The 20350-nt window shown below is 33.0% G+C and overlaps 1 protein-coding gene across 4 annotated transcripts in view; it reads right to left on the reverse strand.

Moving 5' to 3' along the window:
• The window catches only part of LOC101882086 (ras-specific guanine nucleotide-releasing factor RalGPS1-like), a 325318-nt gene that overhangs the window by 263300 nt on the left and 41668 nt on the right, over positions 1–20350 (reverse strand). For all 4 annotated transcript variants that reach the window (XM_073951912.1, XM_073951909.1, XM_073951911.1 and 1 more), the window contains exons 3-4: positions 17287–17391; positions 13262–13312 (exon numbers count right to left, since the gene is read on the reverse strand). In XM_073951912.1, the coding sequence (XP_073808013.1) occupies positions 13262–13312; positions 17287–17391 (156 nt within the window). The remainder of the gene's footprint in view (positions 1–13261; positions 13313–17286; positions 17392–20350) is intronic.

Raw genomic sequence — 20350 nt, forward strand, 5'->3', positions numbered from 1 at the left:
CCTGCCTTGTATCAACAGTTCAGGCTGGTGATGGTGGTGTAATGGTGAGGGGATATTTTTTTGGCACACTTTGGGCCCATTAGTACCAATTGAGCATCGTGTCAACACCACAGCTAAGTATTGCTGCTGACTATGTCCATCTCTTTATGACCACCCATCTTCAGATGGCTACTTCCAGTAGAATAACACACCATGTCATAAATCGTGAATCAACTCAGACTGGTTACTTGAACATGACAATGAGTTCACTGTACTCAAATGGCCTCCACAGTCCCCAGTTCTCAATCCAATAGAGCACTTTGTGATGTGGTGTAACAGGAGATTTGCATCATGGATGTGCAGCCGACAAATCTGCAGCAAATGTGTGATGCTATCAAGTCAATATGGAGCAAAATCTCTGAGGAATATTTCCAGTACCTTGTTAAATCTATGCCATGAAGGATTAGAGCATTTCTGAAGGCAAAAGGGGGTCCAAAAAGGTACTAGTAAGGTGTACCTAATAAAGTGGCCGGTAAGCAAAGGAATTATGTAGGCAACTAATAACAGTCAAAAAAGTTTATTTACAACTGTTGCTATGACTACTGGCAAGCCAAATGTTCTGCATTTACAGACTATAAAGTTAATGAGGAATGGTTGATTTACTCTGGTAATTTAACACTGGGTCAGAGGTGTGGAGACGGTCAGATGAGACGTCAGCTTTACTTCAGTCAGTGAAGCTCATTCAGACCCACAGCAGTTAAAGAGCAGTGTTGTGTTGTCTAAAAATGTATGAAAACATGCCTGAAAAAAAGACACTGGAAAAATGTATATATAAAAACAAAGTGCTAAATGTCTACAATATCTACTTTTAAAAAATGTGTAAGTGTAAGTAATATCTTTTACTCAAACACATAAATTTAAAAGCAGATTATATATTAATTTTAGTATATGTACACACGCACACAAATTCACTCCCTGGCCACTTTATTAGGTACCCCTGTCCAACTGCTTGTTAACGCAAATTTTTAATCAGCCAGATACATAGCAGCAACTCAACGCATTTAGGCATGTAGACATGGTCAAGATGATCTAAAAGGTACTAGTAAGGTGTACCTAATAAAGTGGCCGGTGAGCAAAGGAATTATGTAGGCAACTAATAAGTCAAAAAAGTTTATTTACAACTGTTGCTATGACTACTGGCAAGCCAAATGTTCTGCATTTACAGACTATAAAGTTAATGAGGAATGGTTGATTTACTCTGGTAATTTAACACTGGGTCAGAGGTGTGGAGACGGTCAGATGAGACGTCAGCTTTACTTCAGTCAGTGAAGCTCATTCAGACCCACAGCAGGTAAAGAGCAGACGCAGATGGAGAAAGCAGAGGTGTTTCGCTCTTTCCTTTGCATCAGCAGGAGGGGTCAGAGGTCACGCGGTTCCAAGCGACACCGTAAAACTGAATTATGGGCAAACTCAACTGGCAGAATATCTCATGGACCCTTTTCGCAAGACTGTCATGACGTGTTTAACGGTCATCAGCATCTTAAAATCCTTGAACGTTTTTAATATTTAGATTTTTTAATATGTATTTATGTATGCATTATATCATCTTTGCATCTAATTATAAAAAGAAAAACATTCATGCGAGGTGTTTTTAAAGGTTAAAGAAACCCTGGAGTGCTTTTTTGAGATTTGAACAGATTTGTGTGTGTTGAGCATCAATTAAAACGACATTAGCACCTGTTAGCTTTAAATGTGGGGAAAACTGGATGATAGTGCTGCACAATTAATCGTTAAAAGATCGCGATCTCGATTCGACCCCCTAGATGATCTAAATCCAGCATTTCTACGATTCTGTCACTCATATTTTCAAGTTCAGGAGAGAAGAAAAGGCGGCTGCACGAGTCTTTTCATTGTTTCACATACGTTGCTCAGTGACATGGACACCTCCATATGATGTTGAATGAGTCACATACTGTATTTATAAGCTATAATTCACCTAAAAATGTCATTTTTGTCTTCATATAATGATGTTTTCGCGGCCGGGAAATCACACGTGACGTGTGCTGCTGACCGAGAGCTGTTATCACACAGAGGGCGCGCGCTCTACTTAATGATAGACGGGCGCGCGTCTACTTTAGTAAACAGAACCTGCATATGTTACGAGTAACAGGAAATACAGTTGCAAATAATATTCAGTTTGTGGCACAGAGTGATCGTTTGGGAGCCGCGCACGAAGTATGAACAAGCACTTAGCAGTCAAAATGAAACCGTAAGTGTGCACTTTATTAAATGAGCATATCGCATTTTAGAGTTATGATTACAGCAGGCATTTGAGGTTTTTTCTGTCATAGCGAACCCACAGTTGTGCATGAAAATAAATGTTTACAATGTCAGTATAACTGCTCCAGCCTATATATTGTTGAATATAATCTGAAAATGGCAAATGTCTGATTTTATCAGTGAATAAAATTGTCTAATATGACAGATTGCAAGCATATATCTCAAACATAATAATTCAACATCAGAATTATTAGAAGTAGAATAGAATTATTTATAGAAGCCAGTAGACCTACACATAATATTATTATCGATGTTGTGCCATATGTTTGTTTTTACCATACCTTTATTTTACATCTACAGAATTGTGAGAAAATCGTGATTTTATTTTAAGCAAAAAAAAATAATAAAAAAATTCGCGATTCTCATTTTAGCCAGAATCGTGCAGCTCTACTGGATAATAGGCAAGGTAATAGGCTTGGGCAGTAATACGGTAATTTGGTATACCGCGGGATCTAAAAATAGCAACGGTGTCAGTTTTAATACCGTTAAACCGTCATAAAAAAAAACAATGCACTTAAATAGGAGACAAGTTTTAAATCATAAGTATTATAAGTCATCACAGGACAGTGTGGAGGGAAGAGAGAGAGAGAGAGAGAAAGAGAGGGAGAGGGGGCGAGTCGCGCACCAAGTGACCTGCAGTTTGGCCAGGGGCGGACTGGGACTAAAAATCAGTCCTGGCACTGTAGCCACACCAGCCCACATTACCACACTGACACAGCCCCATGCACGGACACGCACATTCACTACTTATATTGGTGTCCTGATGGTGAAATAATATAAGCAGTACCATATATGTAATAGATATTTAAACATTTAATGTATGTGACTGGAACAAAAACAAATTTATATATGCAATCGTTTCATTCATTCATTATCTTGTCGGCTTAGTCCCTTTATTAATCTGGATCACCACAGCGGAATGAACCGCCAACTTGTCCAGCATATGTTTTATGCAGCAGAAGCCCTCCAAGGTGCAACCCACTGTGAAACCTCTGTACACACACATTCAAATATATGCACTATGCACAATTAAGCCTACCCAATTCACCTACAGCACATGTGTTTGGACTTGGAAGGGAAACCAGGAGAAAAGCCACGAGAACATGCAAACTCCACACAGAAACACCAACTAACCCAGCCGAGGCTCGAAAAAACAACCTTCTCGCACCCCTGCGCTGCCCTCTTTCAACACTATTTCAGTTAATTTTATGCATTTGGCAGCGTTAGATTTTATTTATTTTTTTTTTTTTTTGGCTTTCTCTGAGCTTTTCGGCACCGCCTTCCTTTTCTATGGTCCATTTCTGACAATTAGCTTGTGTTGCACTTATTATTTGTTTGACATTCTTGCCAGATTTTTATTACGTCCGCGTAACCTCTAATTGGGTCAGCCCATCTCGAAACCAGCCGGTCATTGCCGATTGGGCCAATGCTTAACATTTATTATTATTATTATTACCATCATCATCATCATCATCATAATAATAATACTCACATCTTGCAAGAGATAAAAGCTGCCTGCATGTAAAAACAATATATATAAAAAAAATAATTAAAAAATAGCATACCGGCCCACATTTAAAAAATGGTTCAGCCCTTCTGGCATTTGCCAGAATTGCCAGATGGCCAGTCCGCCCCTGAGTTTGGCAGTATTTCGACCGAACGAGAAGGGAGACATGGTAAATACAAACAAGAGGTCTGCATTCCCGCTGCAGTATCGCAGGAGCAACGGGATCCAACCAGATTTCTTGCAGTGCGGGAATGAGTTTCGTTGCGTGCGTGCGTGCGTGCATGCATGCATGTGTGTGTGAGAGAGAGAATGACAAAGAGCGTCCTGCGCAGATCTCTAAAATAAACAAGACAAACGGGTGACCGTGAACCTAAGGTGGCATATACGGTATTCAGTTTCTGAATGGTTTAGGCTCAAGCCAACAGTTTGAAGACGCTGTACAAGCCTTACGTCATAATTATTTAAATTATGCACGGTAATACCAGATACTGGGGTAAAACAGGGAGGATGTTTGACGGTATTAAATTTTAGATACCGCCCAAGCCTACAAGGTAAGGCAAGTTATAGCACATTTCATACACAGTGGCGATTCAAAGCGCTTTACATAAACAGGAATAAAAGAAACAAGTATAAGAAAAATAAAACCAAAGAATAAAACAAATTAAAATGTCTTAAAACAGGATATAAAGGAATGAAAAAGAAGAGAAAGACATAATAATGTGATCTGTCAGATGTAGTGCAGTGCTCATTCAGTAAAGGCACAGCTAAACAGATGTGTTTCAGTCTTGATTTGAATGTGCCTATTGTTGGAGCACATCTGACCATTTCTAAAAGCTGATTCCAGCAGCGGGGACGTTATAGCTGAAGGCAGATTCACCCTGCTTTGACTAATTTTGAGCTTTAGTCAGCAAATTTCATCTTCCAGGTTTAAAATCATTATTGAGGCAGGATCAAAATCGGTGATGTAGCGTGACTCTGCTAGTCGAGTGATAACGCATTGGTTTCTCATCGTTAGTCATAGCTGAGCATTCTTATGCTAAGAGAAGAGTCTGTTTCTTAATTATTCATGACTGCACTTGCGATGACAGACCTGCCAAGTTGTGAGACCGCGGCCATGCACGGCACGCAGCATTTAGTCGTTTTTGATGTGACTTAATCAAAAGCAAACATATGTTTGTTTTCATGATCCATGGAGTTTGTTGCATGTCTTTCTCCGCGATACTGTCAGGGCCAATACAGCACAGCTGTTTGTGAACAGCAAGCATTTTAGTCAAGCTAGAATGGCGGACTTTAGGCTCTATTTTGATGATCAATGTGCAAAGTGCAAAGCGTAGGGCGCAAATGCATTCGGGGCGTGTCAGAATCCACTTTTGCTAATATAAGGATGGACAAATCTGCTTTGCGCCGTGACGCATGGTCTAAAGGGTTGAGCTTATTTTCTTAATGAGTTATTGTTTTGAGAATAAACCAATCAGAGTCTCATCTCCCATTCCCTTTAAGAGCCAGCTGTGTCGCGCCAGAGGGCATTTGCTATTTACATGACGACTTTGTAAATGGAAAAACTGAGCGCTTCACTAGCTAGAAAACTGAAACAGAGCACCTATCGTGCGAGAATGTAAGTCGAGGCATCTCATAATCTACCTTCACTTTCGCTCAGACATCAATTAGCCTATAAATAATTAATTTAGTTTGTTAAGCGCAAATATTAGTTTCAAAACTATTTCTAAATTCAGTTCTAATTTCCAGCAAACGAATAAATGAACAATAATAACGAAGTGTGCTCAAACAACTGAGTTACAGTTGAAGTCAGAATTATTAGCCCCCTTCGATTTTTTTTCTTCTTTTTTTAAAATATTTCCCAAATGCTGTTTAACAGAGCAAAGAAATTTTCACAGTATGTCTGATAATATTTTTTTCTTCCGGAAAAAGTCTTATTTGTTTTATTTTGGCTCGAATAAAAGCAGTTTTTAATTTTTTAAACACCATTTTAGGGACAAAAATTATTAGCCCCTTTAAGCTATATTTTTTCTTGATAATCCACAGAACAAACCACTGTTATACAATAACTTGCCTAATTACCCTAACCTGCCTAGTTCACCTTATTAACCTAGTTAAGCCTTTAAATGTCACTTTAAGCTGTATAGACGTGTCTTGAAAAATATCTAGTCAAATACTATTTACAGTCATCATGGCAAAGATAAAATAAATCCATTATTAGAAATGAGTTAGCAAAACTATTATGTTTAGAAATGTGTTGAAAAAAATCTTCTCTCCATTAAACAGAAATTAGGGAAAAAATAAACAAGCAGTCTAATAATTCATGGGGGCTAATAATTCTGACTTCAATTGTATATGCAAATACACATGCTGTGCCCCATATGGTCTAAAACCTAACAAGTGGGCAAATCTAAGCTTGTTTTTAATAAAAACAAATATAAATATGGATGTAATAAATAATACTGCTAATAATGATAACATTATACAAAAGCAAATTGTTATGAATGAACTGAAAAAGAAAGTATGGTTTTTCTGTTTATGTAGGCTAGAACAGTGTTTCTCAACTGGTGGGTCGCGCCATTTTCAGTGGGTCGTGAAGTTCGTGGTCAAAAAAAAAAAAAAAAAAAAAAACCAAAGTAAATTTTTTTTTTTACTTATTTTGCTTATACCGGACTTTTATTTTGAAATGTGTGCGCAACAACCCTACCGTTTGTCATGTAAAATTGTATTTAATTATTGCAACAAATATGTCGAAGCGTATATGTACGACCCCGAATATGTAAAGTATGGATATATATATATATATATATATATATATATATATATATATATATATATATATATATATATATATATATATATATATATATATATATATTTATTTATTTATTTATTTTTTTTTTATGAAAAAAAGACTTAAAGCCTCAGTGTCATATGTAGTGAGGTGCTCTCAAAAGAAAGCATGAAACCCTCTAAATTAAAACAACATTTAGAAACCATAAAACATGTTTTATTAAGTTTATTATTAACAGTATTTGTCGTCTTTACTTTGTAAAATTTCTGTAATTTGATTCAGCAATGACAGCAATAAAATATTGTTTATTTGTAAGTCTTGGTGAATGTCTTATGATGTATCTGTTACTAGTTTACGTTAACAAATAAATACAAATTAATAATAAATCCTAAAATTGTATTATAGTTCCTAAAAGATTTGGGTCGCGGCTTGATGACCATGTATTAATGTGGGTCCCATGGCCAAACCAGTTGAGTATCCCTGGGCTAGAAAATAATGTTTTGTAATATTTTATTCCTTTATATTTAAATCCTATATATATATATATATCGTTAATATTTTAACTCTTTTTCATATGTAAAGATATTTGCGTATTGCTCTACATCTTGTGTGTATTAAGCAGTGTGTGAGGTGCACAACTAACGTGCTCTGCGCTGGACAATAGACCGGCTTTGATCTGATCTATTGAAAAATCTATTATAGTTTTTAAAATAGCAACGCACCAGCAATCCGCCTCACAACACCTTCCTTTTTAGACCAGAACGCTTATGGGCGCACATATGAGCGCAAATGCATTTTCTATTTAAACAGCGTGGCGCAAAACGTCAAAATGACTCTTGCGCCAAGCTGAAACTAGCAAACAACAATTGCGTCGCGCCTTGCGCCACATTGCGCCGGGTGTATGATAGGGCCCCGAGTCAAAAAAAGCTCAAATCCGTGGCTCACAAACAGAAAGATCAAAGCTGGTTTACAAATTCTCTTACGCATCACAATTATCTGCTATTCCAAAGAGGAATGACGAAATGTATTTATGTTCAGCCATAAACAGAGCGTGACCAAATCTAATCAGATGCTTTTTTTTTCCTATGGCCTCCAGATGTAGATGACAGATCTATCCATTTTAACGTCTGCACTTTTACAGAGATAAATGTGAATGCCACAGTCTGCATGCGAGATATCGTAATAAAGGACATTTCTCTTTCAAACACACAGACGACTGAATGTCTGAAAGTGTGACTACACAAACACACACAGAGAAGCAGACATTACAGCATCCTAAAGGCCCGTCGCAGAAAAAAAAACAGAAAGAGTGATCAACAGTCACCAGAAGTTTTGTTCATACCTAAATCATGCGTGTTTTCTGTGAAAACCTCAGACGTGTTTCCATCTGAAACTTTACAGACTCAAAGGAACCCCTGTGTTTATTTGTGTAACTCAGATGTTTAAATGTGCCCAGGCAGAGCTGAACAGGAGATTTGGCTTCATGTGTGTGTGTAAAATACACATGTATTACAGGCTTTAAAACAACATTTAACCATGTAAAGCTTTACATGGAGTCAAAATTATCTGACTCCATATATGAGTCAGGTGTCCATTTTGATGAATATAGTAAATAGGAAAAAAAAATTACGAATGTAAGGTCACTTATGGCCCGTTTCCACTGAGTGGTACGGTACGGTACGGTTTGGTTTGGTACGCTTTTATGGCCGTTTCCACTGTCAAAAGGTGTACCGAACCAAACCATACCGTACCACTTTTTCAGCACCCTTTCGAAAGGGTCCCAAACTGCAAAAACGGTCGCAAAAGGTGGAGCTACACACGCAGCTGAATGCTATTGGTTTACAGAGATACGTCATTCATAGACTCAACAAGCCAGAATGTAAACAAAGGACCCGCCATGTTTGAAATACACAGCGAGAGATTACAGCGGAATTATAAATGCATATGCAGCCATGGTCGATCCTGCAAACAAACCTTGTCGTCGTCATGATAAACCGCCACAAAGCCATGGAGAAGAGCAGATTCACCCTGTGCCGCGTAGTTTTTAACGAGCCAGTCTGAAGCCAGAGTGGTTTCGCTTTCTTTCTTGCGCTCGCCGCGCATCTCTATCTGAAATAACAAACTTCTTGAGCTGATGATAATAACATGCACTTGATTATTGACAAACTTTGGAAACCCGATCCTGTGAGAAGCTGACAAACGCGAGAGTGACACATTCAGAAAGAAAAGGACAAACGCGAGAGTGGAGCGCAGGAAAAAAGGCGAAGCCAAGGAGCACGTTATTTCTTCAGCAAACGTGAACAAACTGCCTTGTTTTAATCTTTATTATCACCTTTTGGACTAATATGAACTGGGAATGATGGAATGACTCTCTAACAGAGGTTACACGTGCTGCTGAAGATTACAGACACAGATGAGAGGTTTTCACTGACTGTAGGTTATACTTTGTGTTGTTTTGAACCTAATTAATCATGAAATGTCTGCTGTGTGTAGTTCTTCTGTAGTTGGTAACATATCGGAGACTGTAAGGGGCTGTATGTGTTCATTTATGTTCATTTATTTATTTATTTAATATAATTATGTTACAGTAGGCTATTTCGCACTGTCATTGATCTGCAGTTATAATCAACTCATGTTCATAGAAAAGTTAGTAATGAACATTTATACACAAGTATTTATGTGTATAAAGCATCTGTTTTGTAAGAAGTGCTTTTCATATGATATGTGAACGACCTGTGCAGCTTTATTGTAGACATTTTCTCGAGCGAAAATGACGTCGACTGAAACTTTGTCATAAACCACGCCCACCAAAAGGGTACCCTTGGTAGTGGAAACGCAAGCCTGATAAAGGTGACCCGTACCGACCCGAACCGTACCATACTGTACCAGTCAGTAGAATTGAGCCATTAGGGCCTAATGTGAAAGGGTGGAGTTATTGTGACAGACGAAAAATCGCTAGATGAGTATGCATAAGTTGTAAATTACAATTTGTTTGTTTTTTTTTTTTTAAGTGAATTTCTTTTCTCTCAGAAATATGACAAGTTTACCCAAAATAAATGCATAAAAATAATAAATAAAGATATCATTTTCCCCCATTACAAACATTCTCTCACGCACCCCTGGTGATCAGACTGCGCACAGCAGTTTGGGAACTACTGTCATAGACAATGTCAACAATTAGAACGTTTTATTCAGTACGTTCCTTTAAAACTTAAACAGGTTTGGAACAAGTAGAGGATGAGTAAATAATGGTAGAATAGGCAGAACAGGTGTTTTGCTCTCATTAAAAAGTTGAAAAAGCTTGATTAATCTACTCATTCATTTTATTAAATCAGTTTTATAGCATTCTACCACTGTTCTGCCAAAAATTCCCCAAACTGTTATTTTTATCCTTTTCATTGTTTTCCTGTTCATCCATGAAAAGCTTTGACACAATCTACATAGCATGAAGTGCTAGAAAAAGGAGAGTTACAAGGGAAACGCATGGAAAGCACTTGAAATTTGGAGTGAAAATGGAACATGTGAAACAAAAGTGCAACACACATGAAACATATGTGAAATAAAAGTGCAATACACATGGAAGACACTTGGAACGAAAGTTCTACACATGTGGAACAAACTTGGAATGAAAGGGGAACACACAGATCACACTTGTAACAAAAGCAGAACCCACATGGAACCCACATGAAATGCACTTGGAACAAAATTGGAACGCGCATGGAACAAAAGTGTAATGACAATGCAACACACTAGGAACGAAAATGGAATGCACATGGAACAAAAAAAATGGAACACATATGGACCAAAAATGGAACATGCATGGAATAAAGGAGTTTGTTTTGACACGGAGCATACTTGTAACAAAAGCAGAACCCACATGGAACACTTTTGAAATTAAAGTGGAAAGCGCATGCAACAAAAGTGGAATTAAAGTGGAATACATTTGGAAGGAAAGTGGAACACAGAGCACACTTGTAACAAAAGCAGAAACCACATGGAACGCGCTTGGAACGAAAGTGGAATGCGCATGGAACTAAAGTGTAATGAAAACGGAACACACTTGGAACCAAAGTGGAATGCGCATTGAACTAAAGTGTAATGAAAACGGAACACACTTGGAACCGAAGTGGAATGCGCATTGAACTAAAGTGTAATAAAAACGAACGCACTTGAAATGAAAATACAATGAAAATGGAATGAAAATGGAATTCATGGAATGAAATTGAACACACATGAAACAATCTTAGAATAAAAGAGTTTGTTTTGACACCGAGCACACTTGTAGCAAATGCAGAACCTAACATGGAATGCATTTGGAATTAAATTGAAATGCACATGGAGTAAATGTGGAATGAAAATGGAACATGTAGGGAATAAAAGTGGAACACTGATGAAACAAACATGGAATGAAAGAGGAACACACGGAGCACACTTGTAACAAAAGCAGAACCCACATGTAACACACTTGGAACAAAAGTGGAACACACATGGAACAAACTTGGAATGAAAGTGGAACATGCTTGGTATGAATAAGGAACACGTAACACTTCAAACTAATTTTTTATTTTGTTTATTTTTAATAATTTCTACTTTATTTATTTAATAATTTAATATTTTATTTTATTTTCCTTTCACATCACAAAGTGCACAAAGGACAAAGTGAATATTTCAATTAATCTAATATTTTATTTAATAAATAAAAATACATCTTTTTTATTTATTTATTTACTTATTTTTTGACAAACAGCCAGAGAAAGAGTGAGGTCAAACGTTATGTAGATTATTCTTTATACACTACAATATTGCCATAAGCCTGCATCATGTTTTGCCACACTTTTACATCACAGACTGGAGGCTCTTTCACAGTCATTTAATCCAGCACAGATAATCCACAGATAGGGAAATATTATTCTCTTCCTCAAACGATCTATAAACATCACTAATGAAAAACGGAGAGATTGCTGGAAAATTCTGTCAAAGCGTTTAATTTGCAAAGTCTGCAGCACAACTGACCATCTAAACACTCGCTCAATCCAAACAAGAGCTGTTTGATACTCAAAATAGTAGCATAAACTATTTATGCTTCAATTACATTATTAACATTGAGGATACAACTTTTTCAACAGACACGTTCCTCTCGTAGGAGACAAATGATGTAATCCTGCTCATGTGATTGAAATTGCAGATAAAAATTTTTGACAAATGCATAAATGCAGTGTATTTTAGCATGACCGGAAATCCAGGACAGCATGACACCATTCAGGACAGAAAATAAACTAAAAAGTAAAAATAAACAAATTAATTAATTAAAATAAATTATTAAATTAAAAATGAAGTGAAATAATATTTGAAATATTATAAAAACTAAAGATAAAATTATTATATAAATTGTACAAAATAATAAATGTTACAAGAAAGGTATCAAATAAATGACAAAATAATATTTATAAAGTATTAAAAGTCATAAAAAATAGTTATAAATAAAATTAACAAGAAAAATACAATAAAATAATTGAAATAACATAACAAAAGATTAAATAATATATTTAATAAAATATGGATTTTTTATTTTTAAATGTGTTAATATAAAAACACTAAAGATAAAACAAATTTCATAAAATAACAAAAGTTCTAAGAAAGTTATTTAAATCGTTATAAATAAAAAGAACATAAAAATCTAATTAAAATTAAACATTAAAATATTTTAAATTTTATAAAAACTAAATAGGAATACATTTCATAAAATAATAACAATAATTAAATAACTATAAAATAGTTAATAAAAAAATATTTATTTTTATATTAATATTTATTCAAAATAACAAAAACAGAATAAAAGACCCAAGTAATTTAAAAAAATGCAATAGCAAACAAAATAAAAATGAAGTCATATTATTGCACATGGAATATAAAATAAAATGTATTTATTAAAATATTAAATAAATACAATCAAATTCATTAAATGAAATGAAAAAGCTAAAATGATACAAAATAATACAAACACAATAAACATGAACTCTCTTTATAAATAATTTTAAATAAATAAAAAAATAAAAAATAATAATAATAATATATAATGATATGTATAAACATGAAACAAAATAAAGTTAAAATAAATTAAAAGTAAATAAAAAAATAATAATAAATAGACATGGATATTAAATTAAATTAAATAACAGAATACTACTACAACTACTACGACGACTACTACTACTACTACTAATAATAATAATAATAATAATAATAATAATAATAATAATAATACATAAAAATGTAATAATTAAACAATTAATTTAATTAAAATGTAATAAAAAATAAATAATAATAATAATAATAATAATAATAATAATAATGATAACAATTGAACAAATAAAACAAAATTAAATGAAATTGAAATTAAATAACAATAATAAAACAATACAATACAATACTATTACAATTAAATTAAATAAAAACAAATAAATTAAACATAAAAATAATTAAATATATTACAATAAGCTAAAATAGAATCAAAAACATAAAGCAAAATAAAATATCAAATAAAAAAATTAATAATACGATTAAAAAAAAATACATAATTAGAAATATATATAAATCAATGCATTAATATGACGTGTGCTAAAAACATGCGACCTCTGTCTCACCTCTGGCTGAATGGCTTTAAACACCGGCGCGTCCATCAGAGTAATCTGGCTCTGAAAAACACACATAAAGACCAAAAATAAATCACACTTTCATCACTCACAATGAGAACAGAGAGTAATTACAGCTGTGAGCTCATTTTCCAGCACTGAGTTACTGAATAAATTATGGGAAACGACAAAACCAACAAAAACAATTCATCATGAAAATCAGCACAAAGAAGCAGCTCAGCTCAAACATTTTCAGCTCAATAATAAGAATTTAATAATAAGGGGGGAATTATGGGTAATAAACTCTCTTAAACCCCACAATCAGTCCAAATCATAGGAAAACATCCTGTTCTGTAACTTCTCAGTGAGCTTTTATGCTATTAATATTAGCATAGCCTGACTCGTGTGTTTTGTGAACCAGGCAAATTCAAGAATACAGCGCGAATAGCTGATTATACATATATACTTGATCATTTTAAGGCAATATTCTTTATAAAGGACAAAGTAATTATTTTATTTTACTTGTATTAATAAAACAATAATTATTTTATTTATAATGACAAAACAATAATTATTTAACTTTATATTTATAAAAAGTTAATTATTTATTTTATTTATAATAATAAAATGGTAATTATTTTATTTATTAATATTAACAAAAAGGTAATTATTTTATTTATTCATATTAATAAAATGGTAATTATTTTATTTTATTTATATTAATAAAAAAGGTAATTATTTAATTTAATTTATATTAATAAAGTAGTAATTATTTAATTGTATTTATATTTATAAAAGGATGATTATTTTATTTTATTTATATTAATAAAAAAGTAATTACTTTATTTATTTATATTATTAAAATGGTAGTTACTTAATTTATTTATATTATTAAAAAAAGGTAATTATTTTATTTTAATTATATTAATAAAAAAGTATTTTTTAAAACTTTATTTATATAAAATTTTTTAATTATTTTATTTTATTAATATTTATAAAACGGTAATTTTTTATTTTATTTATATTAATAAAACAATATTATTTTTTATATTAATGAAATGGTAAGTCTTTTATTTTTATTTATTTTAATAAAAAGGTAATTATTTTATTTTATTTGTATTTGTAAAAAAGTATTCTAATTTATTTATATTAATAAAAAGGTAAGTATTTTATTTTATTTATATTAATAAAAAGGTAAGTATTTTATTTTGTTTATATTAATAAAACAGTAATTATTTTATTTTATTTATATTAATAAAATGGAAATTATTTTATTTTATTTATATTAATAAAAAGGTAATTATTTATTTTATTTATAATAATAAATCGGTAATCATTTATTTTATTTACAATATTAAAACGATAATTATTTTATATTAATAAAAAGGTAAATATTTATTTTAAATATAATAATAAAACGGTAATCATTTCATTTACATTAATAAAACAGTAATTATTTTATTTATATTAATAAAAAGGTAATTATTTATTTTATTTATAATAGTAAATCGGTAATTATTTTATTTTATTTATAATAATAAAACGATAATTGTTTTTTATATTAATGAAAAGGTAAGTATTTTATTTTAATTTATATTAATAAAATGGTCATTAATTTGAGTTTATTTATATTAATAAAAAGGTCATTGTTTTATGTTTATGTTATAATTTATAGACTGAAAGCACATCATTTATTTAGATTCATTTATTCATTCATTTTCTTTTCGGTATAGTCCCTTTATTTATCAGGGGTCGCCACAGAAGGTTGCTGGTTCGATCCTTGGCTGGGTCAGTTGGGATTTCTGTGTAGAGTTTGCATGTTCTTCCCGTGTTTGCGTGGGTTTCCTCCGGGTACTCCAGTTTTCACCACTAATCCAAAGACATGTGGTACAGATGAATTGGGTAGGTTAAATGGTAAGTAGTGTATGAGTGTGTGTGGGTGTTTCCCAGTACTGGGTTGCAGCTGGAAGGGCATCCGCTGCGTAAAACATATGCTGGATAAGTTGGTGGTTCATTCCGCTGTGGCGACCCTGGATTAATAAAGGGACTAAGCCTAAAAGAAAATAATTGAATGAATGTTCTTTGACTCTACTTGTAGCTATTTTTTTCTCTTAGTTTTTTTTTTTTTAATTAATTTTCCTTTGTTTATTATCATCTTAAAATAGTATTTTATTAGTTTACATTTCAGTCTATTTTCATTCATTTTTATTCATTTAAACTCGTTTTACTTTATATTACCTGTATTTTATTATCTTTCTGGTTCATTATTTCATTTTAGCACTTATTTTATTTTAACTTTCCTATTTCAACTATTTTCTTTACACTTTTTGACGTTTATTAATTTATTGATTTAAGTGTTTCCTTTTTGTTGTTGTTTTTTTTTTTTGTTATTTATATTGTATTAATTTTAGTTTATTTGTTCCAGAAGTGTTTTCCTCCATTATTGTCTCATTAAGAAAAAAGAAACCCCTTTTACTTTATTTTACCTGTATTTTTATTTTGTTCTGGTTTATTTTATTTTAGCTCTCCTTCCATTTTAATTTATTACTTTAAGGTGCAGTAGGTGATTGTCTTCAGAAACATTTTTAGTTGTGCTGGTTAAAAGTCTCTTCACAGTCCAATAATACTGATTAAAGTAAATGATCTAAATGTGTTTATATGTATTTTTATATTCTGGGTAAGGCATAAAACTAAAAAATGTTCATCCAATTAAATAGAGTCGGACCGATATGTCCCATAATTCCGATAAGCCGCTCAGACTGTCAGTCAACAAATGCAGATTTGAACAATTGCGCAGCTCTTTGTACGCAGCTCCGCTGACCGCTGCTTGTGCATACACGTGCTGCATGTTCATGAGAGAGAGAGCACGAGCGATCGGCAAAAACATACTGAATTATTAGATTTTTTTTTTTTTTTTTTCATTTTAATTCTTCTTTCTGGTTTATTTTAATTTACCTCATATTTCATTTTTATTTATTACTTAATTGTTCCTCATTTTATTATTTTAATTTATTCTTCATTTTTATTATTTGATTCTAGTTTACATTTAATTTAAATTATTTTTATTTTATTTTTTGTTGTTGTTTTGGTGCATTTTTTAATTTAATTTTACATTGTTATATTAATAGGGGGTAACATTAATATTGTTATTATATGGTCTCCTCAGAAAAGAGAGAAAAAAAAACTTGTTTTACTTTATATTACCTGTAATTTTATTTTTTCTTTATTTCATATTTTCATTATTAAAATTCATCTCGTATTTTATTCATTACTTAATTTACCTTTTTTTAGTTTTTGAGTTTCTTTGCATTTATTATTTATTTATTTATACTTAGTCCCGTTATTCATCCGGGGTCGCCACAGTGGAACGAACTGTTAACTTATCCAGCATATGTTTTACGCAGTGGATGCCCTTCCAGCTGCAACCCAGTACAGGGAAACACCCATGCACACTCATACACTACAGACAATTTAGATTACCCAATTCCCCTATAGTGCATGTGTTTGGACTGTGGGGGAAACAGGAGCACCCGGAGGAAACCCAGGCCAACACAGGGAGAACATGCAAACTCCACACAGAAATGCCAACTGACAGCCGAGGCTCGAATATTAATATATTATATTATAATATATTGTATCAATATTAATACATTTTCCTACCATTATCGTCTCATCAGAAAAAAAAAAAAAAAAAAAACGGGGGAAAAAAACTTCATTTTACCTATATGTTTATTCGTTTATTATTACATTTTAGCTCATTTATTACTTAATTTTCCTTATTATATATATATTTTTATATATATAATTTTTTTGCATTTATTTAATTTTAGTTCACTTTTTTCATTTTATTTACGTTTACATTTTTACTTTTTTTTTTTGTTATTTGTAGTTTCATTATTTTATATTGTTATTTTAACATGAGTTTGACAATTCCTTCCGGTTGTCCCGACAAAATATTGATAAAGTTAACTTAATCTTTTTACAAATTTAAGTGGATTGAACTTAAAACAATTTATAATGCTGCCAGTTTTACTCACTGCGAACTCCTCTGGCGTCACTTTGAGCACATCGAACACGACAGCATCATAACTCTTGGCACATCCGACGCTCGGCCCGTCCACAGACACTGAGCTCTGACTGCCCTGAAAATATGAGCAAAAACTGCTGTCAAAAAACTAACATTATCAACATGACACAGAAACAAACACCAGAGAACAGAAGGAGAGATGTGGACTATTTAGACTACATTAGAGCTCACTCAGATAGACTACTCAACTCTACACACACACTGCAAAAAAAAAAAAAAAAAAGATTTTATTCAAGCTTTTGTCTTGTTTCTAATCCAAATATCCAAAACATCTTAAATCAAGAAGCATTTTGTAGACCACCAAAAATATATAGTCTTGTTTTAAGAAATAGTGAGTCAAAATAAAGTGAGTTTTTCCTTGAAACGAGCTAAATAAGCTTTAAATGAGGTAAGGAAAATACTCATGTTTTTCATTTTGACAATGTTACTTTGCCCACCAATTATTATCAAATGCTTCTAAAAAGTCATGTTCTGATTAAAATGTGTGTGATGAGACCACGTTAATGACAAACCAGCAAAGTGAGCACTGTGTAAATCATCTGCAATGTTGGCTATATCCAAGACTCAACAGCACAAACCCTATTTTTACATACTCAAAGGATCGCAAAACACCAAAACACATGTTTTGAGCCGTTGACAGCCATATATGTGTCCCACGGTGCTGAAAACACTATTAGGACACATATATTACACAAAAAAAGTGTAAATTGGTTGTTTTTGCGTTATTTCGAGCAAATTCGTACTTCTGGTTTGAAACAAATTTTTAAAGCTGCGTCACGGTCATGAGATCTTAGCGTGTATATCAGCATGTAGACTGGACGTCTGTACTTGGGAGTGCCTTATTACGTCTCTGAGTGTGTTGCATTGATTCATGAGTATGGCTTGGTTCAAACCAATCAGCGGCTCTATTGTGTATGCAGTGCAGTATCATCAATATGCATGATAGCTTCGATGACTGTTTTTACCTGTTGCAGTGTTCAGACGGCAGAGAGACGCCATGTTGTGTTGCCAAGCGGGAGAACATGAAATGTTTGGAAATACGGGTCATCAGTATTGCGTTTATAATTCGCTGCAGTGAAGGTTTTGTTTTCTTTCCCGCTATGAGAGCGCAGCTGGACTCGCATGTGGAGTACAGTGCACGCGTTCATATTATTATTGCATCAAAGTTCATATTGTCAGCAGTACTTTCTAAGGATTTAAAGACACATCTTAGTCAAATGATTTCTAAGTTAATAAAGTTTACAGTACGTTAACATCACTACAATATTATGGACTGAAAAATCTGCTGTAAATGCTGCTTTCCCAAGTGTGAACGTGTTAGCACCACACTCAAACTCACCGCCATGGAGGATTTTTGTTGCATTTTGTGACGGGAATAACAGACACGGCTTTCTGACGCTATCTACCGAGTGCATCTAAGTTACAGCTAGGTTTTTTTCTCTCATTCGCGGTGCGGTAAAAACATTGCATGAAAAATACATGCTTCCAGCAATTCCTCGAATCAAATATCTCATTTGTCATGAGGGGCATGAAAGAAATTCCTGAATGAAAGAGCCAAACTGCGGTTAAAGTCCACCATTTAATAATTAGAAAAATAATTGGATTACTGATGTGCATGTAAACACAGTCACTGTCTTTCTCCTCTGCGTCTGTGTGTTTGTTTGTTTTTTGCCCCTGTGAAAATCGACACTCCCATTTTTTTCCAAATTTTTACGGACCATGCCTTTTTCCCCTCCTCCGACACAAACAGAGCTGGACAAACAGAGCTGGACAAGCCCACTTTCCTGACTTTTTCCAAAGTAGAGGTGTGAAAACACCCTGCTGAAACAAGGGGGTTTCATGGCCCCAGTAATGAAGTTTTTGTCCCATGCGCTTTAGACTTTGTGCTTAGATTGTTAAAATAGAGCCCTAAATATTTACACATTGCACAAAGTTTTTTTTCCTGAATTAGATGTGAAATATATATATATATATATATATATATATATATATATATATATATATATATATATATATATATATATATATTTAATATCATTACATAAATGTTTTTAAAAACAGCTATTGAAAATAGCATTGTTCTGCGCTATAAAAAACATCTGTAAATTTGCAGTTTAACTCTGTACTTCATGTTTTATTTTATTTTTTCCTCCATTTATTTATGCTTTTGAACTGCATTGTGGGACTTTAATCTTTATTCCAACAACTTTTAACCACAAACGTTGATAAAAGTGAATAATAAAATAAACAATTCATTGCATTCTTCGTTTTGATAAAAAATGAAAAAAAAAATTAAAGGATGGCTAGTTTGTATTAATTTGTTGTAATATTACTAAAAATATGCTTAGCCTATTTAGGCTTAATGGCTATATACACCGACAATAGGCAAGCCATTAAAAAAAAAATATATATATATATATATTATTTTACTGTGTACTGGGTTATAATGTATATTGTACAATACAACTAAATGTAGCATGTCTCGCTGTCATTTAAAACATGCAATTCATAACACACCAGAGCTGTAGTCTATGCAGTGTGTAAACTTACAGGGAGGTGTTGGTCAATACTGCGCACCACGTTATTGAACTCCAATATCTCTGAGGGAGATTATGTTACCAGATAGCCTATATTAACTTGAGAGATTTTACAAATAAAAGGTATTTTAAAAAGAAACAACACGCAAATAACAAAACGAATAAAACTGGTCCCGTGGAGTTCAGCACTTGTCATCTTGCCAGTCGGTGTATGTGTATAGCGCCCTTATGCAGCACGTGTCCCGCAGAACTGAAAGTATTATACCAACACATTTAGAAGCTATTTAAAAGCAGAAAAAAAAAGAAAAGAGGAAACCCCCAACCCCACGGTGATACCGGTATTACCGGTGTTGTCACATGTCAAATAACCCATGGGGAAATTTCCTCATCGTCACAACCAGGGATTTACATTAACACCCGCCAACCCGCCAAATGCGGGTAGATTTCAGCTTTGGCGGGTAAGACAGCCGCTCTCAC

This window comes from Danio rerio, chromosome 5, assembly GCF_049306965.1.
Source record: "Danio rerio strain Tuebingen ecotype United States chromosome 5, GRCz12tu, whole genome shotgun sequence".
Taxonomy (NCBI): domain Eukaryota; kingdom Metazoa; phylum Chordata; class Actinopteri; order Cypriniformes; family Danionidae; genus Danio; species Danio rerio.